The following is a 25961-nucleotide window of genomic DNA, read 5'->3' as shown; positions in this document are numbered from 1 at the left end:
GATGGCAGACTGTTCCACTGACTGACTGGCTTATAAAGACAGTAGGTGGTTTTGCTTGTCCCTAACTTCTACAGTAAGCACCATGGAAGTCACAGAGCCTGGCAGAAGAAGGCTGGTGGCAGTTGGCTTACCCCTTTCTGTCACTGTTAGCTCTGTCACAGGAATATTATGGTGCACATCTGGGGGATTCTTCACAGCACAGCTGAATGTCCCATTGTCCTTTATAGTAGGGTTGCTTATGCTTATAGATGCATCCCCTTTGTATACATCTCCAACCCAGGAAATTCGATCCCGAAATGTGCCTGCTGTGGTTGGGTACTGGAAGGACTGATAATGGAAAATCTAAGAAAGCAACACCATAACAACAACAACAAAAAAGTTAATTTGCAAAATGCAATGAAAATGTAAAGCTAAGTAGGTCCAAAATCAAGTACAAAGGTATAATGGATTTTCTCAGTTGGACATTTTCTTTGTAATATTTGGTTCACCTCCATCCTATGGGTTAAAAGACAAGTTAATACACTTATCAGGAAAAGGCCTGACAAAAGAGTCCTAGGATCCTAACTCTCAGATCTTCTAAATTCTCCCTGAATTCCTAAAGCAGTAGTTGTCACCCGGGGGCCAATGTGGGTCTCCAGGAAACATCTGGCAATTATTGGAGACAGTTGTGGTTGTCGCGGTTGGGGAGAGTGCTACTGGCATCTTGTGGGTAGAGGTCACAGATGCTGATAAAAATCCTACATTGCATGGGATAGCTTCCCACAACAGAGAATTATCCAGCTCAAAACGTCAATAGTGCTAAAGCTGAGAACCCCTATTCTAAAGTAGCATCTGTTATTTGTGTGGTACTTTCTGGTTTGCAAATGATTCCCACCGATTTACTCACTTGAGCCGCATAACAACACTGAACTATATACACGGGGCAGGTATGATTATCCCAAATTTACAGAAAGGGAAACAAAGCCAAAAACTAAGTGAGTTACTCAAAGGCACACAGCTAATAAGTAGGCAGGGGAAGTTTTTGTTTATTCCTCAAACAAACAGAAGTAGGTATAATATAATCAAGCCTCTCTCAAGTTATCTATCTTGGCAATTAATAAAACCCCCAAGCCAAATGCATGATCAGGACTCAATGAATGTCTGTTGAATTAAAACAGCGCTGCTTCAGATTGATGGTCAGACACTTTGTCACCAAAAGCACTTCATTATGTCTGGTAGAGGGCAGACAGGTACTACAACACAATATGGTCTTTCTCTCTTATGCAAGATTCAAGGCTTTCCTCTTTTTTTGTTTACATGGTACTTCCCCATTTACAACCACCAAATTGCCCAATTTTGAAGAGCAACTTCCCAGAGAAGACGCTGAATCACTTAACACTTCATGCACTCATCCAATGAATACTTATAGCACACTTACTATATATTGGGCACTATGTTAAGCAAAAAAATTCAGTGAGAGCCAACCAGGCATAGTCCCTAATCTCATGGATTTTTACAGTCTAATGGGAAATACAGATATTAAGAAATAGTAACATGTGTGATGAATGTTCCAAAGAAGGAGATAAGGGGCACCTGCCTGACTCAGTTGGTGGAACAGCAACTCTTGATTTCAGGGTGTTGAATTCAAGCCTCATGTTGGCTGTAGAGATTACTTAAAATAAAATCTTAGGGATGCCTGGGTGGCTCAGTCAGTTAAGCGTCTGCCTTGGGTTTATGTCATGATCCCAGGGTCCTGGGATCAAGTCCCACATTGGGCTTCCTGATTAGCAGGGAATCTGCTTATCCCTCTCCTTCTTCCCCTCTCCTGGCTTGTTCTCTCCTCTCTCACTCTCTCTTGCTCAAATAAACAAAAAAAAAATCTTAAAAATAAAATAAAATCTTAAAAAAAACAAAGAGGGAGGTAATGAATGCCTATAATAATAATCAGTGGATTATTAGCATCTATATAAAAGGGTTTGGAACTCCTTACTGACAAATCAAGGCATGCGTGTGTATCTTCAAGATTAATCCAACCTGTAAATTCCAAGTTAAATTGGTGATACTCATATCCTTGCTACCAATTAGTGTGACAGGATCCTGACTGACTTGACCTGGACCATGACATCATGTCTCATGACTTTAAAGGTCCACTGATCCCAACTTGTGTGAGCTTGCTGAGTTTCTGACCAGCCTCATAGAAAACAGCACCATACAAGAACTGATGCTTGCAGTTAAGGTTTCTGACCCAAGAAGATCCCCTACTGCTTGCTCTGTCCTACTTTTGGCCAATGAGGCAGAGTCGAAAAAGGCCAGCCGTAGTTTTCTGACCACTCAAAATAAAGTGAACTATTTTAAGTCTAAAGAAAAAGGGAGGGGCACCTGGGTGGCTCAGTGGTTGAGGGCCTGCGTTCAGCTCAGGCTGTGATCCCAGAGTCATGGGATCAAGTCCCACATCAGGCTTCCTGCGGGGAGCGTGCTTCTCCCTCTGCCTATGTCTCTGCCTCTCTCTCTGTGTTTTTCATGAATAAATACATAAAATCTTTAAAAGAGAGAGAAAGAAAAAGGGACCACGAATACAGCCTAGCTTCCTTCACTGGAATCCCCTCCCCAACTCCTAGCTATGTGGCATTCGATAATGGGTCCTAAAACAAAACTCAAAGCTTATATATTAAAATCAGAGAGAAGGGTCTCCAATGAAGGAAACAGGATAAAAGAATTAAGGATGCTTTCAAAAATACAATTTTAACATACAGCTACAACATTCACATTATTGATAGCACCTATGCTGAACTGAGGATACTGCTGGAAGCATAAAGAGAAAGGGTTTTTTATAGCATTGCAATCTTCAATTAGACATCCACAATGAGATCCAAACCATAAATGTGTTTTATATGTGTATATAAAGTATATTGCTTCTAATACCGCAAGACCATCTGTCACTAACAGCATCTGTCATCCACACGAGGTGCCACCATCTCCTTCAAAGGGAACAATATAAATCAATGCAGATGTTTATACACTAGGAGACGATGCCAAGATAAATCTACAGAGTATAGTTAAACCAATAGATATACCCACTGAGACAACCTCATACCACAGGAAATGAGCAGCTTTATGAAAAAAGACATCTATGACTGGGACCTATAGAATTTTTCTATCCAGCGGTCCTGGAGGTACTCTTTTTAGTATCTTGAATCTGAAAACAAGCTTCGAAAACATGCAAGAGGAAACAACAAAGAGGAAACAAAAGTAAGCCACGTTTCCTCTGAATTTCTGACAATGTTTTTCCTCATAGCTTATGTACAACATCTCACACTGAAGAATGAGATGCCCTACATGACCAAATGAACGCCACATAGGGTAGCAGCTCATCTTCTTCTATTCATATAGAAGCTCATGTTCAATTCTAAGATGAGAAGACCTGAGGTACACCTGGGACCTGGAATAGAAGGATTCCAGAGCTGTTGACTACTGAAGACTCAAAGAAATCTCCTTAATAGGAAAACACTCACTGATTCTGTACGACTGCTGCCAGGGGTTCGGTATGTCCAGTCGATGGTAAGTTTGTCAGTGACAGATGAAGTCGACTTAAAGGTGCATTTCAACTTGATCTTCTCTCCCACATAACCCCGGACATGGCCATCCACTTTAATCTCCAAGGAAAGGACGACGTGAACACCTAAAGCAAGCCCAACATGTAAAAGGGATGCATCTGGGTGAACACATAGACTTGAGTGAGCAACACTGAGACACTATAGTTTTTTAGGGCTCTTGTAGTAATAGATAAATATCTTCTCAGGCAGGCCCAGAAGAACAAGAACAAGGAGCAGCTATCTGCATTAACCAAGGGGTAGTCTTTTTTTTTTTTTTTTTTTGTCATTTTACAATATTAAATCACAGAATAAATGCTTGGGTAAAAAACTCTAAAACCTGATCACACCAGCATTTTTCCAAATACGGACTTGTGGTTAAATGCAGTACAAACAAGTGGGTCCGCCTACGGCAGCTGAAACACAATGCCATGTACTCCCCCTCCTCCACCCCCTGACACACTTATACCCCAGGAATTATAGCAGCTGCTGTGGTCTCAGGGACTTACCCCCAAGTACAGCACACTTGTAACCTGAAGCTACCACTTTCTCAACCACCAGCAAAATAAGAACAGAAAATAAGAGGAGGAAATTTTTTCAAAGAATTTTTGAAAACTGCCCCCAAGTTCTATCCAGTTGTGTTTTATTTTTTTCCCCCTCTTAAAGCTGCTTAATGAATCCTACATCCATTAAAAGTAAATCATGGGGAAGGAACACAGAACAATTTAATGCATTCTAAAATGCAAAAATAAGATAATCATTTTTAAACTCCCTAGAGATTTAACTCTTTCCAAAACAGGCTCATATATCCAACTTTGGCATTCCAGCTCCACCCAGAAAGAGGTCCCAATTTCTTCTGACCAATCCCCTTTCAAAAAACAGAGTAGAAATTTATCTTCCACTAGGGAGCCATTTTTTAGGGAAGTCATCAGCACTTTGTTTTTACTGCTTTCTTCTCTACTGCAACAAGCCCCGATTCTTTTGTCAGGCCCAAGTCAAACCGGGCAGCAAGGATTCAGAAGAGAACAAACCCACACACCATCCTGAAAACCCACAGTCCCCCTGGTCGAGGCAGGATGCAAATCCCAACTCTATCGCTTGCTAGCTCTATGGTCTTAGCAAGCTATTTTACACTCCAGCTTCTCACCCTGGTGAGAATAATTAACAGCACTTACCTTAGAAAGTCACTGTGTGGAATAAATGAGTTAAAACAGATGTAACACTATAAAGCCTGCCTACCCCCGGAGAGTAAGTGTTCAGTGAAGGTTAGATGGCTTCAACCTTACCGGGGCCTTCAGTTCTGCCTACACTCTCTCAACCTTTCCCATCACAGACACAATTATGAGTCATCAACACCTTTACCTCTGTCTGCTTTGAATCATTTTTCTTGCTCCTCTCAAGACAATCTAGTTTGTTCACATTCCTCTTAAAAGGAGGACACCAAGACTGAGCTCACAACTCTAATAAGACTCTGACCCGTCCCAAAGATGAGGATTACCTCTCTTTCCTCCACAGTAGCCACTCTTGACGTTGCCAATGACCTGTCATTCCTCCTTTGACTTTGCAAATGCTGTTCCTCAATCTGGAAAGCCTTCATCCCTCAGCCCCTATTCTCTCCCACAACCTCAGGAATGGATGGATAATCCACACTCTCCTCATACTATTCCTTTATCCTAAAATGTAAATATGGTTGAGAGATTTGAAAGCATGGATTTCGAATTAGATAGACCTGGACTTGCATTCTAGCCCAGCTACTTTCTAGCTGTAAGATTTTAATCACAGTTACCTAACCTGTTTAAGCTTCGATTTCCTTAGAAAGGAAAAAATGACAAGACCTACTTCACTGGATCACTGTAAGGATTTGATAAGATTAAATCAGACAACACATAAAATGCTTATTAGCACAGCATGTGAAATAGAACCTTTCAATAAATGTTAGCTGTTGTTATTAAAATGAATACCACAAACATTCAAAAACCTTCAATAATTCCTTCTTTGGGCTATAGAATAAAACCCACATAGTAACAATCTGGTCCTAAACTTCTGCCTCCACCTATCTACCCATCCCAGCCCCTTCACCATGCCCAGAATGTCTGCCATTCCCAAACTTACTCTGTCCTTTCATGTCAATGTGCCTCTTTTTGAATATGGCTTTGTCTGGAAGGCTGTCCCCATTTCTACCAATCCTGCCTGGTCCTTCCATACCACACACAGCCCAAAGCTTGCACACCTTCAAAACTCTGCTCACATAGTACCTCTGTGATACCTTTCCAAATTCCCTGGTGCAGCTCACTGTTCTTTCTTTACTGTTCTCATAGCATTTAGTACATAATGCTCCTCAAGCACACATACTGTTGATTGCCCTCAATTTGTAAAGACTATTTCCCCTGTTACACACAGCACATCAAGGGCAAAAACTCACAGGGAAGGGAGCAGACAGAGATTGAGAGAAGGAAGTGGACAGGTCACCAAAAATTCCAGTATAGGGACAAAGTGTGCTGATCAGATACCCACTCTCTTCCTATCCCCTTTTTGCAATATTTTCCACATTCTGAAGTCCTCTACACTCCTCCCTTTCCAGTGTACCCATTCAGGAAAAGCTCAGCCCTAGATAACCACTCCTATACTATGCCTGTCATACACTGAAGGAGAATAATCACACAACTGCACAGATAGATACCATAAGAAAGTCATGGATTCTACCCATAGCTGAGCCCTTAATGAGGCATGATGACCCTTTAACCAGCCTTAGCTCCTCTTCCTGATTCCTCCAACCTCTGACATTCTCACCATCCTCTATGCAACCTCCAAATCCCTCATTCTCAGAAGGAAATTTCTCCTCTTACTTTTTTCAAGAAATGTAAAGCCATACAAACTGCCCATCCATGCACTCTCCTGCATTTACACCTATCCCCACATCCAATCTGAAAGGGTGTGGTATCTCTTTTCCTACGCAAGGCCAAATCCTTTGGTTCTGCCCTGGATCCCTCCCTTCCAGGTCCTGCTTCAGCAGAAAAACGTCTCTACTCTCTTCGAACTCTTCCTTTCCAGAGGGGCTCTCTCCCCCTTCAGACTTTAAATACAAAGAAGTCTCTCCCATCCTTAAAAACAAATAAACAAGTAACAATAAAGCAAAATAATAATGATCTTTTCTTAACCCCAAAATACTACATGTTACCCCAACTACTGTCTTTTTTTTCCTTTCTAAGCCAGGTTTGTGAAAGAGCAGGGTATGCCTGCACTTCCTGCCTTCCCATCCACTTGTGGACCGCTATTGTACAATACAGAGTCCACTACCATTTCTGGTAAAGGGCATCATGTCTTAAAACTACAAAATCCAAGGGATAAAAACTCCAATAGGTATTTTTCTATTCTGATTTTACTGATCTCTCTGATACAGTGACTCCTTGCTCCTAGACCTTCTCTATCCCAAGGCTTTCATGACAATACTCTTATTCATTCACTCATTCTTCAAACATATAGTTACTGAGGATCTGGTTTGTGCCACCCTCTGAGCCTGGAATTAAATGTGAGCAAAATAAATACACACCCTATTTTGGAGCTTAAAATAAAGCAAAAGTTCAACACATTAATCAAATAATCATAAAGACAAATGTATAATTACAAAATCTGATAAGTACCATGAAGCAAAGACAAAAAGAGTGATTATGAGAACTGCACCAGTTATGGTAAAGAAGCAAGGAGTGACTAATGAAAGCTTCACTGAAAAAGTTACTTTTTGAGTTGGGCTCTGAAGAAAAGGTAACAAGGTGAGGAGATGGAGAGCATTCCAGGCAGAGAATACAACATATGCAAAGGTCCTGGGCCAGGAAGGAGCACAGTCAGCCAAGGAACCAAAAGGAAGGCGGTATGGCTCCAACACAAATAGCATAAGAGAAAGGTGTGGCTAGGAGGTAAGCAGGAAGCAGATCATGCAGAGCCTCAGACACTTGGGTCCTTATTCTTACAGTAATGGAAAGCCATGGAAAATACTTAAACATAGGACTGAAGGAGAAGAGACATGATGGGGTTTTCATTTTTAAAAGATCACTCGAGGGAAGACATGCAGGAGAAGTCAAGAGTAAAGATAAGATTACTTAGAAGGCTACTAAAATAGTCAAATGAGAAATAAAGAAAGCTTGAACTGAGTTGGTGGTAGTAGACATGGAAAGAACCAGGAAGACAATACCTACAGATTAAAATCAGCAAGAATTGGTGTTAGCTTAGTTGTGGAATGTTAGGGAAACAGAGATGTCAAGGATGACTCCCAGGTTTCTGACTTGGTGATACCATTCACTGACATAGGAAAGACCAGGCTTGATAGGAAGTACCAGGCTTGATAGGAAAGAACATAAGCTTGATTTTGGATATGTTTAATATGCCTTTGAGATAGCTGAGAGATAATATCAATGGTTAGTTGGCGTAGGGTAAAGGTCAGCAAACTATGGCCCATGGGCCAAATGTAGCCTACAATGTCTCTTTGTAAATGAAGTTTTATTAGAACATAGCCATATTTATATATTTATAAATTGTCTATAGCTGCTTTTGTGATACACAGAACCTTATAAGTAGTTGCAACAGTGACCATATGGTTCACAAAGCCTAAAATATTTATTCTCAGGATGCCTGGATGGCTCAGTTGGTTAAACATCTGCCTTCAGCTCAGGTCATAATCCCAGGGTCTTGGGATTGACCCTGGCATCGGGTTCCCTGCGCAGGTGGGAGTCTGCTTCTCCCTCTATCTCTGCCCCTCCCCCACTCCCAATTGCTCTCTCTCTTGCTCTCCTGCTCATGTTCTATTAAATAAAATATTTAAAAAATAAAAATCAATTGAACATATTTGTGTGGACCTGCTTCTGGGTTCACTATTCTGTTCACCGATTTATGGGTCCAGTTCTGTATAAGTACCACAGTTCTTGGACTACTGTAGCTATATAACAAACCTTAATATCAGGTAGAAAAATAAAAATAAAAAATAAAATATTTATTCTCTAGCCTCTTACAAAAGTTTGCCAACCCTGGTTTAGAGCAAAGAAAAATATATGGGTTACAGTTCTAAGTAGGAATCTCATAATGTCTCTCCAGCCAACTCTGTTACACACACACATACAAACTCCACATGTGATTTAAGTTAACCCACTCAAATTTTAAGTTTCAGAAAATTTGTTTGGAAAGTTATTTAATGCCTCTATGCCTCGTTCATGTTCCTTTCTACATCTGGAATTTTACTCATTCTCCATTTTCTTTCAAGATTTACCTTTGGTGGCACATCCAGGAAGTCTTCCCTGTACCCTCATGGCAGATTAAGGGCACCTCTTCTGTGCTCCCACATTCTTCTCTTAGTACCAGATTCTAAAATTACCTGATGACTTGTCGGTCTTCTCCAATAGACCCTGAGCTCATCAAAACAGAGCCTAGCACACTGTGAATGCTCAGTAATATTCAACTGAATGAAACCATCAAAGTTTCCTTTTTATGGAACAAAAATTATTGCAAAATAAGCTTAAAAACTACAAGTTCTCAGCAAATTTTGGTTACTGAATTATAGTAAGTACACCATTAATAAATCTACCTACCAACTAACTTCTTGTTAATATATTTGAATTCCATATTCACAAGCATGATTCTCCCATAAAGTTATCAATATGTAAAGTCATTTTGCTGAAATCTAAATACTAAGTAAGTGAGTCTTAAGTGTATAGAGAAAAGTAAGAGCCATGGATGAACTAAACTAATCTATATGTCAGGACGTTGGTTCCCCTTGGGAGAGAAAGGATAATAACTGGAAGAAAATAGAAGGAAGATTTCTGGAGTACCAGTGACATTCTATATCTTGATTTGGGTGCTGGCTACCCAGGCGTGTTGTTTCTAAAAATGCATTAAGCTAATTATGATATGTGCATTTATATACATATATATATAAATACGGAAATTAAAAGTGTTTTATGATAAACAGATGTAAAATAATTTGTCTAATCCACTCAAAAAGTAAGAAAAAAATTACTAATCCACTGTTACATTCATTTAGAAATTTTCAACCTAGGGGTGCTTGGGTAGGTTAGTCAGTTAAGTGGCAGCCTTTGGCTCTGAGTCATGATCTCAAGGGTCCTGGGATTGAGCCCCTCATCAGGCTCTCTGCTCAGTGGGGAGTCTGATTCTCCCTCTCCCTCTGTCCCTCCCCACTACTTGTGTGCTCTCTCTCAAATAAATAAAATAAAATCTTAAAAAAAGAAAAAAGAAATTTTCATCCTAGGCCTAATGTGCTTAGGGAGATTTAAATTTTCTCCTGAGTAAAAAAATCATTCTTGCCAGGTCAAAATAGCCAATATATATATACTCATAATAATTAACAATTTTTTTAATTTGGGAGGAACCAAGAAAACCACATTTAAACACACATTAATTTTATACACGAAGGAATGAAAAAAATGTGAAAAAACTCCCAGTTTTGTACAACCAATTTCCCGAAATACAAATCTGTCAATATTTGGTTCATAAAAGTACACACTTAAATGGAGAAAAGTGTAAGAACTCTAAGCTAATTTATTGTTTCCACATGCTATGACAACTGATATAACAGGACCGTGTTTATAACTTGGAGAATTCAAACAAGCTAATCATTTAATGGGCCCTATCTTTGAAGAGGAAAAGCAAATAAACACTGATATGAGACCAAAGTCTATTGGCTAACGGATTTTTTAAAACGTTGAACCTTGAAAACATACAAAGTGAAAGAAACTAGCCACAAAGGAATGTATATGATTCCATTTATGTGAAATGTCCAGAACAGGCAAGCCATAGCAATAGAAAGTAGACTGGTGTCTGCCAGAGGCTGAGGGAAGGGAGGAATAGGGAGTGACTGTTGATGTGTATGAAGTTTTTCTTTGGGATGATGAAAATATTTTAAAACTGATTATGGTGGTGATGCACAAGTCTGTGAATATACTAAAAACCACTCAATTGTATCTTTTATTTTTTAAAGATTTATTTATTTGTTTATTCATGAGAGAGACAGAGAGAGGAAGAGACACAGGCAGAGGGAGAAGCAAGCTCCCTGCAGGGAGCCCAAAGTGGGACTTGATCCAGGAACTCCAGGATCACGCCCCGGAGCCCAAATGAAGGCAGAGGCTCAAAGGCTGAGCCACCCAGGCATCCCAACTGTACCTTTCAAATGGATAAATTGTATAGCACGTGAACTGTATCTCAATAAAGCTGTTATTTTTTTTTAAGACAAAAGATAAGTCAATTCGAGTTTATATGGACCATAAAACAAACTTTTAAGTTTGAATTATTTGATATGGAGTATTTGATGGATACTTCTCAATATGAAATGACATCAAGTTTAAGAAACCACTCATCCGGGCAGCCTGGATGGCCCAGCAGTTTAGCGCCGCCTTCAGCCCAGGGCGTGATCCTGGAGACCGGGGATCGAGTCCCACGTCCGACTCCCTGCATAGAGCCTGCTTTGCCCTCTGCCTGTGTCTCTGCCTCTCTATCTGTTTCTCATGAATAAATAAATAAAATCTTTAAAAAAATAAAAAATAAACCACCCATCGTTTCTAGGGTTTTTCCCTCAATAGGACAATATCTGAATATTTGCGTGGGAGAGAGGGAGAGAGACAAATGAAACTGGGATTATTTAGAGTGATAGTAGGTCAGCCTAAATATTATATTGCAAAAGAATTTAGCTGAAAAACTGGACACTTGTGATGACACAAAGTGCTGGGAGGGATCAGGGAGTGTGCCAACAACATGAATATTAGTCATCAAATAAATAAAAACTTCTTGGCATTACCTGCTAAGATTTAGAACTGAAGATTTCACGATAAAGACCCCCTTCAGAAATTCCCACTTACCCACGGGAAACTTTACGAAGTTTCAACAATCCAAGTTCTACTAACATATGATTTCCTGATAACACACACACACACACACACACACACACACACACACACACAAATCCAGGAAATAATTGCACTCCAAAATGAAAGGTAATTAGGTTGGACTTTAGTGCAATTTGAAAATTGCATAAAAGCAAAATTTATCTTAATTCTAAGATTATACCATAGCGTGAATACTGTACTTCTGATATTACTTAATAGATTAAAATTTTTAACATTGATACGCCCTTTCTTGTATTATAAAAATGTTATTAAAACGCTACATTAGGGACACCTAGGTGGCTCAGTGGTTATCCCCATCCGGGGATGGAGCCCAGCACTGGGTTCCCCGCAGGGAGCCTGCTTCTCCCTCTGCCTATGTCTCTGTGTCTCTCATGAATAAATAAAATCTTTAACAATAAAATAAAATAAAATGCTACACCAGTTGCTTTTCCCCCCAACAAAATGTGCCTCTTGGAACGAAATCACAGCACATCCTTTCTGTGACTAATAAATATTTCACTTTCAAGGCTCTGGCAATCACCTACAAAAAATTAAAAGTACCAACAGTCATGATTTTCCCTCCCAAAATTACTGAGCCAAACTCCTGAACACTAGAACTGCCCCTTCCTATTCAGGACACACAGACCACAAAACCACAGCAGCGTCAAGCGCTGATAACCCATCACAAGATAGCACAGGGTGCCCCCAAAGCCGGAGGCCTCCGTGGTTCCATCGGGTGGAGCCATCGCCAGAATACACGTGAGCCACGCAAGGTGGTCGAGCCCAGGGCTCAGGAAAGCACGGACAAGCTGCCCACTCAGCGGGTGGCGAATACAAGAGGCGCACGCCCCCTCCCACTTCCGGCACTGCGAGGAGCAATGTGGGGGCTTTCCTGAGACCCCCCCCCACCGGAACCGGAAAACCGACCATCTTCCCTAACCCCCCGACCGGAAGTGGGGGGCGCCAGCCGGAGCTCTCACCCTGGAAGAACAGGACGCCCAGCAGTGGGAGCAGAGCGCAGCCACGGCCTCCAGCCGCTCCGCTCTGCTGCATCCCGACAGTTCTCTGGATGCTTGCACACCTTGTTTACGGCTCCCGGTAACCACACAGGTGATACCGGAAGTGACGTCAGGGCGGGAGGCCGCGAGAACACTTAAAATGGCGATTCGTAGTTGCCATAGGAACGTGGCATCTTTCCAGAGCCACACCTTGAAAGGTGCTCTGAGTCCCGAGTAAGAGTTAATTATTCTCTTTTGCTTGACAATGAAGTAGGCCACAGACTTTGTAAAAAATTACAATTTATTTGTCTGGAATTCAGTGGTACTAAATAGTCTTGATCTTCCTACTCCTCATAAGTCTTTTTTTTTTTTTTTACTCCCTACAGATTATTTTATTTGAACTGATTCAAAATAGGTTCCTATAAATTTAGAGCTAGAAAAGACCTAGATCATACAGGATCAGCCGATAGATAAAGATGTATTGGGCCTTCCTGACGAATGTGTAGCTCAAGTGTCTTTGGTTCGTGGTGCGTGTAACTGTCGCAGCATCCGACTCAGGACCTGCATCAGTTGAGTGTTTATTTAATGTTTTTTTTTTTTAATTTTTATTTATTTACTTATGATAGTCAGAGAGAGAGAGAGAGAGGCAGAGACACAGGCAGAGGGAGAAGCAGGCTCCATGCATCGGGAGCCTGATATGGGATTCGATCCCGGGTCTCCAGGATCGCGCCCTGGGCCAAAGGCAGGCGCCAAACCGCTGCGCCACCCAGGGATCCCCCAGTTGAGTGTTTATTAAACTGCTGCTCACGGTGACGATGATGAAATGACTACAACACAAAAATAGAGGGAAAAGGAACTGGATTTGGGTATCTTTGGGTGGGAAAAGTGAGCAACTCCTGTTTTCATAATGCTGGAAGTGACATGAAGAGAGGCTGTCCCATTCTTCTAAAAAAGATGGGGTGAAAAAAAATAAGAGATGGGGTGGTACCCTGCTCCAATCGTTAGTCAACCGATCCTCTTGGAATCTGTGTGTATTTGATGAAAACAAGAGGGGAACAAAAGCAAGCTTCGGCTTTGGGGAAAGTTTAATACGCTTTTATTTTTCAATTCCCGTTCCATTACCAGACTTGAAAGCTAGTCATTTTTCTCTATTAAGAAGGTAACAAAAGAGTACCAAACAGAATAGATGATACTCTTCTTTCAAAAGAGTTCCCAAACTAAATAGTTTGTCATACCCAATTCCCAGTTATCCAAGTCAATGTAGAATTCTGTGGAAATCCATACACATTTATTTATCCAGAATAAACGAATTTTATCCACTATTGACTTCTAGGCTCCCTATAAGAAAATTCTCAAGGAAAGGTAAAATATTTGACCATCTGATTTTTGATACTTGCTTTGTATAATCTGTAGATTTGTATATAAGCAAATTATATAACTGATGATTCTTTATTACTAAAGGTTATTTACATATGTATTTAAAGCACAATAAAAAATAAATTACAATACAAAACTTCTTTTTAGGAAGAAGATACTGCGGCAGCCCGGGTGGCTCAGCGGTTTAGCGCCACCTTCAGCCCAGGGCCTGATCCCGGAGACCTGGGATCGAGTCCCACGTCGGGCTCCCTGCATGGAGCCTGCTTCTCCCTCTGCGTGTGTCTCTACTTCTCTCTCCCTCGGCCTGTGTCTCTCATGAATAAATAAGTAAAGTCTTAAAAAAAAAAAATGGAAGAAGACACTGAACAACAGGGTCATATTAACCCCTGAATATTTAACCAAGAAACAAGCTACAAGTTTTGCTGCAAAGACTTTCCATGAGTTTTTAATTACTTAGTCATTACACTATGGAACATCATCCAGGCCATTTGTTTGAAAAAATACTGTTATTTCAAAAGTTGAATTATGGAGAAAAATAGAAAATGTGAGTTAAAGATAATATAGACCTTAAATCTAATTTTTAGTTTCAAAACTAAGTATTAAAACTACTTTTTATTGTAAGACAAAATGAGACAAGTATGGAATGAATTCAAAATCAAGGTTCATATGTAAATTGTACCCATTATTTTTAAAATACTCAAAAATATGTCAAGGTTCAGCATCTTTAAATACAGGTGACCTATTTCAAAATTCCAGTTTGTTAAGAGAAAGAGCATCTTTGGCCCAGTCAGTGAAAACTGAAAATATGAGACCATAAAGATGGGGTGAGGGGTGGGCAACTAAACTTTCAGATGTTTTCTATTTTTTTAATAAATGCTACTATACCTTAAGTTTGGAAGGACGCTGGGAGACTAAACACTTTTAAAAAGGACTCTTCTTTCCATAGCCCACTTACAAAGTTTGCTTTCTCTACTAGTATAAGGGAAAAAATGAATAGAGTTGGTTTCATATTGTTAGTTTTGCTGTTTCTTTGTCCCATACCAAATCCTCCCTCCCACAAAGTAAGCAAGTAAATAAAAGCAAAAATAAAATAAAGGGAAAAAATAAATAATCTCATCCAGTTCTCAGAGCTTTATATAATACTGTACAAAATTAACATTTAGGGTTGATTTTTTTCACCAGCCCTAAATTTTTATAGTCGTAATATACTATTTCAGAATCCTTACATGTAACTGCTTAATGACTCCAGTCTGCAAGTGAGCAAAGATTTTGCTCTGTTGTTATAGATAGCTGAGTAGTAAGCTAAACAGTATCCACTGCTCATGAAAGACCTGCACCGTCAGTTTTCACAACACAGTGAAAAAGGTAACAAGTGATTCGTCCTAAAGTGGCATTTGTCAACCTACGAGCATTTATGTAAACTTTTCTAACTACTTTAACTACTTTATGATTTAGATTTGTGCTATTGTAAAACTTGGATCAATAATACAAAAAAACAAATGTCATCTAGGATACTGAAAGAAATTCAATAAAACAAGATGTGCCCCATACCTAAGGACAGCCATAAAAAATTAAACTGTTCTTTAACAGTTTAAGATTTTCTGTTAATCAATCAAAAACAGCTGAATTAGTTCACCCTCTAATTGAGAGTGAGAAGGAAAGAGTAAACACATTAACCTTAGCAGGAGTGTTACTCTAAAGGAAATGTCATGACAGACAAGATGGCTTTCATCTATTTGATACCACTGTATGTGTATACAATTAATAATCCACAAGGAGTGTTTAAGGGCAAAAATGTAACTTCTTAGTATAAACAGCTAAAAATGAGCATTTAAAAAAATATTTGCTCTCTGAAATTAAATAAAACCTTAGTAATGGGCTGTGTGTGAGTTTGTTGGTATCTACTCAAGAGGGCCCTATGCCAGTTCCAGAGAGATGTTGCTTATCTACATGGTTATGTACTGCAGCAGAGCTGGTTGGAAGACAGGTCACAACTGGAAAAGCCAAAGAAAAGCTTCCATCAACTTCAGCTTATCCTAGGGTTCTTGTTCTTGGGAATCTTCGGCCTCCTGAAATACAAAAATTTAAATGGATAATGCATTTGGGAAGAGTGCATAGAGGTACCTGGAATTATGAATTACATATATATTATTAGATATGTTCTCCACTATGAAAGAAAATATTTTTAATGTACTTGTTCTCCTCTTCAATTAACTTTTAAAAGATGTTTCCTGATCTTTATTACATAGTTCTCAGTGTCAGTGTCCTTAATCCATAGCCTCTGCCTTGCATGGACACTGGGATGATCCACAGCTCACTCATACCCATGCATGCCTTCTCTTTCTCTGTCTCTCTCCCTCTCCTTCTCCCTCCTTTTATTATAAACAAAATCAAGCACACAGAAAAATAGAAAAGAGTGTATAGAAATCACCCATCACCTGATTTTAAAGCATTTTGATATTATTTGCCATATATTTATTTGGCCTTTAATTTGTTATATATAAATGAATACATATACAAATTTACGTGTAATAAATTAATATTATATATAAATGTATGTTTAAAATAGGGTCACTTTCCTCTGTAACCACAATACCTTTATTATACCTAATAGAAATGAACAGTAATTCCCTAATATTATCCATATTCAAAATTTTCATATTCAAGACTCCCACTTGTCCCCCCTCAAATTTTTTTACAACTCGTTTGTTCAAATTAGTATCCATCCAGGGAGGACATCTAGTCATATTGCACTTGATTGTGTTAATTTCTTAAATTTATTTTCAGTTCCATCTTCATTTTCTATGACCCTAACTTGTTAGAGGATCTGCTTGGTTTTAAAAAGACAATAGAAAAAAAATAAAAATAAAAATAAAAAATAAAAATAAAATAAAATAAAAAAATAAAAAGACAATAGCCCTTGGTAAAATCTCTCTGATACCAAATTCTTCTGGGTTTACAATATAATCATTTCTCTCCATATTCTATTTTATAAATTCTTGAGGCCTTTCCCTGAAGCTTTAGCCTCCAAAAATGTGACTCTCTTTGCAAATAATAGTGGACCTACTTCAGAGAATAGAAAACATTCTGATGATACAAAAATTAAATCATCCTACCTATTAAGCATAATAAACCTGAAAACTGGAAAAAAAACTACACACTACTAAAAATAGATTCATGGTTCCAATAACTCAATGAAAGGAGTAGAAATGAATCCCAAGTAGTATAAAAGTTCTTTCTTAATGTCAGACATATCTGTTGAGTCATTCTCTTGATGCCATGATTGTTTTAAAACAAAACAAGTAGATATTACTTCTTTCATTTAAAAAAATAAAGATTTATTTACATGCTGAAAGTGAATTTATTATTCTCGGTTATGGTAAGCATAACCACAAGGCCTCAAATAATCTTAGAATTCTCCCATCTTCAATGGCAGCAGGGTCTAACTGCCTCATTCTTTGCACAAAACAAAAAAGAGGAACTGTCCATAACACTAATAGAAGACTTTTATCTCCCTGACCCAGCTTCTCTAATTTCGTGTAGAAAACACCAAACAGTCCTAAAATCTGGGAAATCCACCTTAGAGATGGACCAGACAAGAAAGCTAAGGAAAGAAATCAACCATCTATGAGCCTCACCATGTAAGAATGTTAGTCTATGTCTTCTAAATAGACAGAGACCTTTTTTTCTTGGTTAAGCCTTTCCTCTTCTTTTCTGTAACAAAGAAGCAGAAACCAACTTCAGGTGAAAATAACAAGAAGCAAGGGAGGCAAATCTTAGAAAACTTTGGGGAATGTATCCCCCCACCCCATTTTGAGAAGCGTTACATGTATCTGGGAATGGATCCAAGTTCACAGAGAGCTAAACCACTAGTGCCATCTATCTAATAATACACATGCCTCCACATGACCCTGGGTATCTGAACTTCTACATTCTTCAGAATACTTTTAGACGGGAATACAATTTGGAAACTTGAAGGATTTAAAGAAGACACCTTAGTTTATCATTAGTATCCAGACCCTAATTCCATTCCTTATTCAGAAAAAAAAAAAAAAAAAAGTTTTGTGTTGACCTAAAAGTCATCTTTATTCCTTTGTAGTCAAACTCTAAAGTCGGAATTGGGTTTATTCGGCTCCATAAAATCAATTGTATTTACTTCAGTAAATATTTCTTGAGGAAAAGAAACAAATGGTGCTGGGACAACTGGAAAAATGCAAAAGAATGAATTTAGACTCCTACTTCACTCCATATACAAAAATTAACTCAAAATGAATCAAAGACCTACCATAAGAGTTAAAACTGTAAAACTCTGAGAAGAAAGCAAGCACAAATCTCCATGGCTTTGGATTAAGCAATGATTTCTTAGATATGACACCAATAGCAGAAGCAACAAAAGAAAAAATAGATGAATTGGACTTCATCAAAATTAAAAAGTTCTGTGCTTCAAGGAACATGAAGAAAGTGAAAAGGCAACCCACAAAAACAACCCAACTTTTAAATGGGCAAAACATTTGAATAGATAGATCTCCAAATAAGATATGCAAATGACCAATAAACACATAGAAAGATTTTTAGCATCATTAGTCATTAGGAAAATGCAAATCAAAACCTCAGTGACATATAACTCCACACCCACTAGGTGGCTATAATCAAAAGATCAGACAAGTGTTGTCAAGGATATGGACAAATTGGAAGCTCATACATTGGTGATGGAAGTATAGAATGATGTAGCTGTCTTTTACAACAGTCTGGCAATCCCTCAAAAAGGTAAACAGAGAGTTACCATGTCTTCCAACAATTCCACTCCTAGGTATATACCAGGAGAATTAAAAACAAATATCTTAGGGGCTCAGTGAGTTGGGCATCTGCCTTCTATTCAGGTCACGATCTTGGGGTCCTGGGACTGAGCCCCACGTTGAGCTCCCTACTCAGCAGGGAGTCTGCTTCTCCCTCTATTCTCTCTCTCTCTCAAATAAATAAAATCTTAAAAATATATATATGTCTATACAAAAATTTATAAATAAATGTTCATAGCAGCATTAGTCATACTGGCCAAAAAGTAGAGAAAATCTAAGTGTCCGTCAATTGAATGGATAAACAAAATGTGGTATGTATGTGCCATGGAATATTATACCGCCATAAAAAAGAATGCAGTACTACTACCATATGCTCTACATGGATGAACTTTGAAAATATTCTACTAAGTCAAAGAAGTAGACATAAAAGGCCACACTGTATGATTTATATGAAATGTCCAGAATAAGTATAGGAATGCTGGCCACACTGGCTGCCTCTTTGACCCACCCTCTTCTTGTAGTGTGCTTAATGACCTCTTCAGGGCTACAAGTTCTAGAGTAATGTATAAGATATAATGTAAAAGATGAATGTACAAACTCCACACTCACATTCCAAACACCAGAATGCCCAGCGAGTCTATTCCTGATTTCAGTGGGCCTATTAAGATACTGGTGCAGATATCAGTTTTCTGCAGAGGCACAGATGGTGCCAGAAGGTCTGCTAAACTTTAGCGATCACTCACGTGTATGAGAACACTCCCCACACATCCCGCTCCTTTAAAACCAGCAAACTAAACGTGGGACTTCTGAGAAGACTAGCTGTGTAGACTAGTTGTCCAGGTGGCAATTCTCCTGACCCTCCCTGTCAGTAAGTCACTCAACATTAAACTCTGTGTATTCCGTATGGAGTTGCCTGCTTTGTTTTTCAGCTTCAAAATGCCTTCTCATTTCGGGGGCACTTAAGTTCTCCTCGCCTTTGAACAATAGGAAAATCTATAGAGACAGAATGTAGATTAGTAGTTGTCAGGGGCAGGTGGAAGGGGACAATGGTGATGGCTAAGGGAATGGAGTTTCTTTTAGGGATGACGAAAATTCTGGAATTAGTGGATGATAATTACACAACTTTGTGAATATTAAGAAGGTGAATGTTAGGGACGCCTGGGTGGCTCAGTGGTTGAGCTTCTGCCTTCAGCTCAGGGTGTGAACCCAGGGTCGGCTCAAGTCCTGCATCAGACTCCTTTCAGGAAGCCTGCTTCTCCCTCTGCCTGTGTCTCGCCTCTCTCTCTCATGAATAAATAAAATCTTAAAAAATAGTGTGTCTCTCATGAATAAATAAAATCTTAAAAAAAAAAAGTGAGTGTTTATAGTAGGTAAATTTCATCTCAAAAAAATATTTATTGAGCACCTTCTATCAGCATGGCTGACTTTCCATAGTGCCCATGCTGACTGCCCAGGGGTTCTTACAAATGTACACTTTACATTAGAAATAAGCAATGTCTTGGGCGGCCCGAGTGGCTCAGCGGTTTAGTGCCACCTTCAGCCTGGGGTGTGATCCTGGAAACCCGGGATCGAGTCCCACGTTGGGCTCCCTGCACAGAGCCTGCTTCTCCCTCTGCCTGTGTCTCTGCCTCTCTCTATCTCTCTCTCTCTGTCTTCATGAATAAATAAAATCTTTTAAAAAAAATAGAAGTAAGCAATATCCTAGAAAAGCTTTACATAATCAGATTCTGATAACATTAAATCCTTCATAATAAAGCCTACAATGAAATCTTCTATAAAATTAAGAAAGCTTTTGTAAAGTTACTAAATCACACCCTAATTTATCCATCCTGTGAATTTGAATTCTTTCCCAAGACTTACTCAGAGGGAAGAACATCTGTTCCAAAATCTTTTAGCTCAAGTGTAAAATACCAAAAGTCATGATAAAAGAGCATTAAAAGACTTTTCAGAACTGCCCAGCCTTACGGTCTTATCTCCACCACTTTATGAGCTCTTTCAGCCCATCGCTTCTTCCGAAAATGCTGGACGAGGACCACCACGATTACTATTATGACCATCAGTGCACAGGCAGAGCCAATGGCCAGAGCCAGGAAGTAGATCTCAGAGAAGCGGACTGTAAGGAGAAAAAGGGAATCTCATGTTTCTAAAAAGAGAAGGAACATGATAAAATCTAAAGAGATAAAGATGTATTTTCATCATTAAATGGAATCTTCCTTTCTCCTGCTGTATTACCTTGTGAATTCTAGTAGCAATAAGAAAGCCATGCAGACTACTTTAGTGGTTCTCAAACTGTGATCCCAGAAGTAACAGCAGCACTCTTAAAAACTTTGAAATGCAAATTATCAGGCACCTCCTGAATTCCAGGTAGGGCCCAGAAAATCTGTTTTAACAGGTCCTCCAAGTTATTCTGACATAGGCTAAAACTTTGAGAACCTCTGAGCCAGTGGAACCACCTAGGGGGGTAAGTTTATTGCTGAGCTAATCAAATCCAGCACCCAAACTGTTTCTCCTGGATTCCCTCTCACCTCTGGCATTCGGTCGGTCATTATCCAACTTATTAAGGGCCTAGTATGTTCAGACATCTTGATAATTGCAAAGCCAAAAAAGACATTACCTCCAAGGAACTCATGCCCACTGGGAAGATAGGCAAGGAAATCAGTAACCATAGTCTAATAGATAAAACGATGCAAGAAGGAGCACAGAGGGAAAGATCCCTGGGTCTCCTGTCTTTTAGTTCGATTTCTGATTTAAACATCAGTTAAGCTCAGGGCGCCTGGGCAGCTTAGTCAGTTAAGCATCTGCCTTCAGCTCAGATCATGATCTTGGGGTCCTGGGATCGAACCCCAAGTCCCTGCTCAGCGGGAACTGAGGGCATCTGCTTCCCCTTTTTCCTCTGTGCTCTCTCCCCTTCTCATGCTCTCTCTCTCAAATAAATAAATAAGTAAATAAATAAATAAATTCTTTTAAAAATTAAATAAATAAACTCCAGTAAACTCTCAGAGCCAGAAAAGACATTAGAAAATGTCTAGCCCAGGGGTTCCCAGCCTGGAGTCTGTGAAGAACGACGGGGAGAGAGGGGAGCCACAAGCCCACAAACCCCCCCATATCATATTGTGAGTGTTTATTTTTGTGGGAAGCAGAGCCCTGGCTTTCATTAGATTCTCAGAGTAGTGATCACAGTCCATCTAAAAACCGTGTGTTCTTGTCTAACCCGTTCATGCAGGTTAGATGCAGATGAATTCAGACACTGAGGTCCAAGGACATTCCATTACTTCCCTCGGTACTCAAATGACTTCTCCAGGGTTACAGAGCCCTCTTGATGGGGCCCCGAAGGATGATACTAGGAATGAAAGGAGGAAATCTATCACTTTATAGCTTATGCATTTTGGGCAGTAACATAATGTGTTGGTTAAGAGCACACACCAGAGAGAGGTTAAAATACCAGGTCCTCCATTTACTAGCTGTATGATTTGGGGTAATTAACTTATTTGAGCCTCAGTTTCCTCAAGTTATTAAATAGGAGTAAAAATATCCATTTCTTAACTTCTTATTAAGAAAACTACTCCTGGGGCACCTAACTGGCTCAGTGGTTGAGTGCTTGCCTTCAGCTCAGGTCGTGATCCCAGGGCCTGGGATGGAGTCCTGCTCAGGCTCCCTGGGGGAAGCTTTCTTCTCCATCTGCCTATGTCTCTGCCTCTTTCTCTTTGTCTCTCAAGAATAAATAAATAAAAATCTAAAAAAAAGAAGAAAGGAAAAAGAAAGAAAGAAAACTATTCCTGGGGCACCTGCCTGGCTCAATCAGAAGAGCACACAACTCTTGATCTCAGGGTTATGGGTTCAAGCACTACATTGTGTGTAGAGATCACTAAAATAAATAAACTAAAAAAAATTGTGTAAATTGTTCTATGCTGTGCCTACATAAGATAAACACTCAATACATGGTAACTATTATGGGATGCCTGGGTGGCTGAGCAGTTGAGCGTCTGCCTTTGGCCCAGGTCGTGATCCCGGGGTCTGGGGATTGAGTCCTGAGTCAGGCTCCCTGCAAGGAGCCTGCTTCTCCCTCTGCCTATGTCTCTGCTTCCCTGTGTGTCTCTCATGAATAAATAAATAAAAATCTTTCAAATCTAAATATATATAATATATTATATATATATTAAGAACTTTTTTTTCAGTGCAAGTCAGAGTTTGGGGAATTTTTGCATTCATTATCTCATTTTATGCTCACCGTAATCCTCGCTATATTATTCTCACTATAAGGAGAGAAGAAAAAGATTTATTGACAGTTGGTAAACAATAACAGCAACTCAAACCCAGATTTACAACTCTGAAGTTTTATGGCCTTGGATCTTTGTTACCTGGCACAGTTTCCAGGTTTGCCTCTACAGGACTGCAAACAATAGGGTGCACTCATTTAGAGTACAGTTTTGAAGTCAAAATGCTTGGGTTTGGGCAGCCTGGGTGGCTCAGCGGTTTAGTGCTGCCTGCAGCCCAGGGCCTGATCCTGGAAACCTGGGATCAAGTCCCGCGTCAGGCTCCCTGCATGGAGCCTGCTTCTCCCTCTGCCTGTGTCTCTGCCTCTCTCTTTCTCTCTCTCTATGTGTGTCTCATGAATAAATAAATAAAATCTTTAAAAAAAAAAAAAAGAAAGAAAGAAAAGAAAAATGCTTGGTTTTGAGTTCTAAATGATTCCATGTATCAGCTCCATGAATTTGGACAAGTGATTTAATCTCTATGAGCCTCAGCTTCCTAAGTGCACCATAAACTGATGTGCTATATAAAGATTAAATAACAAATGCAAAGCCACCGGCATGTAGGAAGTTCTCAATAAATGATAGCTGTCATTATCAGTATCTGTCGCCTAGGGTGGTTGTGTGAATTAAATGAGCTAGTATGGGGGATTCCTGGGTGGCTCAGAGGTTTAGTGCCTGCCTTTGGCCCAGGATGTGATTCTGAAGTCCCAGGATCGAGTCCCACATCAGGCTCCCTGCATGGAGCCTGCTTCTCCCTCTGCCTGTGTCTCTGCCTCTCTGTGTCTCTCGTGAATAAATAAAAAAATACTTTTTTAAAAAATGAGCTAGTACGGGTCAAGCGCAGGACAGTGCCTGGCACAGAGTAGGTACTCAACAAGTATCTGGTGAATAAATGAGTGAATGAACAGATCTATTGTCAGCCTTTTATCAGAGAACTGCTTCCTCTCCCTTTTACAATCTCAATGCCATTTCTGTAACAGATTCCCTTGGTCTGTTTGCTTAACTCTCTGTTTCTTTCCACAACCAAACAAAGCCTTTCTCTTTTTACCCCACGACTCTTCAGTCTCCCTCTGTAGATCGCAGATCTGAAGGGCCAGCCCTGCTCTCTACTCTTCCAGCCATCACAAAAGATCACCCCGTCTGTTCTACAAGCTCTCACGCTTCCCAAAACCATTTTCCCCTGCACGACCTACCAGTGTGCACAACGCTGAGCCGAATCTCCCCTACCAGCCCATCAACGTCAGGTGGATTCTTCACCTGGCAGGTATATGTCCCATTGTCATCAAATTGCAGCTTCCACAGCATGATGGAGACATCGTACCGCTCAGGGTTCCCGTCCCAGACCACCCGATCCTTGAAACGCCCACTCATGGGTTTGAAGGGATCCACATGGTAGTAGAACACCTGGAAGGGAGAAGTGGCCAAAGGTCTTCTTCAGTACCTGGGCAAGGAGGCTGAGCTGGAGGGGGCCAGCCTCACTGCCCCACCTGCACTCTCCTCCAAGAACCTCCCGCTTTCCCGTTGACCGACCCTCTCCATTCTGTTGGTCTCTGTCCCAAGAATTGTTTCTCTGCTTCACCCTGCACTTGTTGCCAAGAAGAGCACAGGAAGGGCAAAGAGAGGAGGACCTGCTTCCCAACCAAGGGTCCCCTGGCCAATGATGATAATCTACTTACAAACTGCTCGGGCCCCCCCTCTCGAGGCCGGAAGTTCCAGGTCACTGTCAGAGCATCACTCACGGGGGCAAAGCTGGAGAAAGTGCATTTTAACCGAACATCTGTCCCGTTGACAGCCTCTAGCGCTTGGGAGGTGTAAATTTCCACAGCCGCTATGGGCCAAAGGGCTGTCGCAAAGGAAAAGAAAAGGAAGATGTGTATTAGGAGAATTTCTGCTGACACTGCTGAAATAGATGTCTAAGTGAGGCACGAAACTGAACTGAGATGCCCCAGTTCTCCAACTTACTTCACCCTGAGTCTGCACACTCCCACTTACATGCAACCATGACCTTGCCATGCCTATAACAACAGCGAGCCGTCTTAGTGAGCTCATTGTCTCCACAGCACCATACCCTCGCCTCACGGTACCCACCCCAAACGGTTCTAACAAACTATAAACGTCGGCAAAGAAAATTCAAAGCAGAAACAAACAACTGAAAAAAAATCAAAAGTAATCCTAACATGAATTAGACATGTTTTCAGATGAAGCATTATGTGTTGTATGTGTGTGTATAATGGTCCCCTAGAAGCTTTCCAGAAAGAGTCCTGGTTAGGTTATGATTTCATACTGTTCCTCATCTTCTGCAGAAATTGAATTAATCGACCCCAGACAGTTTCTGCTTGCACCCCTGGAACCTGTATACCACGTGGCTTTCTTTTTTTTAACACGATATTTGCATTTAGAGCTTGCGCACTTTGGGGCAGTTGCAAAAATTACCGGAGGGTCTTTCTTCTTTCAGCTTTCCCAGGGTTGCTGCGAGTCCCAGAGAAGACCCGCACACAGAAACCCAAGTGCCAAGTCCTGCCTGCATTGGGAAGTTGAGAGTAGACACACACACACACACACACACACACACACAGTTTGTAACCTGAGATTAGAAAGCCTTCTCTGTGCCGGAATCACTAGCAGCGGAAACACACTTAAACCTGTTTGTCCAAAATCAGTTCTCCAAAACCAACCCACCAACTTCAGTTTCAGTAAAGTCAAAACCTGAGTGAACTGCCACCATGGCTCAGGCTCCCCCCACAAAACTCTCGCAACTTCTGAGATAATTAGCTAACTTTGTGGGGTCAGCAGTGAAGGAGGACACGCGGAGAGACGCCCACCTGTCCTTACCTGTGAGCTGTATGCCAAGGAGAAGCAGCCCAGCACGCGAAGTGCTCTTGCCATACATGAGGGAACCCAGCCCTGGCCCCAGAGACCAGACCGGGCAGACCGATGGCTCCAGCACCCTGCCACGGCCACTCCAGTAAGAACAAGCACCGAGTTTTCCCAGAGACCAGAGCCAGTCCCTCACCTATTGGGAAGCTGAGTGCCAGGGCCTGTGACTCATCCCTGCTCTGCCGGTGCACTTCCTGGAATGAAAGGT

The 25961-nt window shown here is 40.4% G+C and overlaps 2 protein-coding genes and 1 long non-coding RNA gene across 5 annotated transcripts in view; 1 reads left to right on the top strand and 2 right to left on the bottom strand.

The window, feature by feature from the left end:
• Nucleotides 1–12571, bottom strand: part of MPZL3 (myelin protein zero like 3) — a 24059-nt gene extending 11488 nt beyond the window's left edge. The window contains exons 1-3 of one of the 2 annotated variants that reach the window (XM_025465347.3): nt 12433–12571; nt 3492–3658; nt 132–342 (exon numbers count right to left, since the gene is read on the bottom strand). In XM_025465347.3, coding sequence (XP_025321132.1) covers nt 132–342; nt 3492–3658; nt 12433–12505 — 451 coding nt within the window. In that variant the 5' untranslated portion in view covers nt 12506–12571. Of the gene's footprint in view, nt 1–131; nt 343–3491; nt 3659–5681; nt 8756–12432 lie in introns of those variants that run through there. The other variant, XM_049109915.1, reaches the window with a different exon arrangement.
• Nucleotides 12549–14176, top strand: LOC125755092 (uncharacterized). Its single transcript, XR_007410641.1, has 2 exons — nt 12549–12684; nt 13975–14176. It is a non-coding gene; the product is annotated as an uncharacterized LOC125755092 (long non-coding RNA).
• On the bottom strand, nt 13530–25961 carry MPZL2 (myelin protein zero like 2). Of its 2 annotated transcripts, XM_025465348.3 has the most exons (6): nt 25709–25958; nt 24553–24719; nt 24070–24280; nt 20589–20736; nt 17466–17541; nt 13530–15896 (listed from the first exon to the last, which is right to left on the bottom strand). In XM_025465348.3, exons 1-5 carry the CDS (start codon nt 25764–25766, stop codon nt 17478–17480), a joined length of 648 nt encoding a protein of 215 aa, XP_025321133.1. In that variant the 5' UTR covers nt 25767–25958; the 3' UTR covers nt 13530–15896; nt 17466–17477. The 2 variants fall into 2 exon arrangements, with proteins under 2 accessions (XP_025321133.1, XP_035572714.1); XM_035716821.2 differs by lacking the exon at nt 17466–17541 and having other exon boundaries at nt 25709–25961.

Source organism: Canis lupus, chromosome 5 (genome assembly GCF_003254725.2).
Source record: "Canis lupus dingo isolate Sandy chromosome 5, ASM325472v2, whole genome shotgun sequence".
NCBI classification, from domain to species: domain Eukaryota; kingdom Metazoa; phylum Chordata; class Mammalia; order Carnivora; family Canidae; genus Canis; species Canis lupus.
Note: the sequence above shows the minus strand (reverse complement) of the source record. Positions and strands in the feature narration are given on the sequence as shown.

Excerpts from the sequence above, each read along its gene's own strand:
- MPZL2 (XM_025465348.3), bottom strand. The coding sequence starts at position 25,766 with ATGTATGGCAAGAGCACTTCGCGTGCTGGGCTGCTTCTCCTTGGCATA. Across the intron at positions 24,720-25,708 it reads CCTTGGCATACAGCTCACAG|CCCTTTGGCCCATAGCGGCT; the intron begins GTAAGGACAGGT and ends CCTTTGCGACAG. Across the intron at positions 20,737-24,069 it reads GCTCAGCGTTGTGCACACTG|TCCGCTTCTCTGAGATCTAC; the intron begins GTAGGTCGTGCA and ends TTCTCCTTACAG.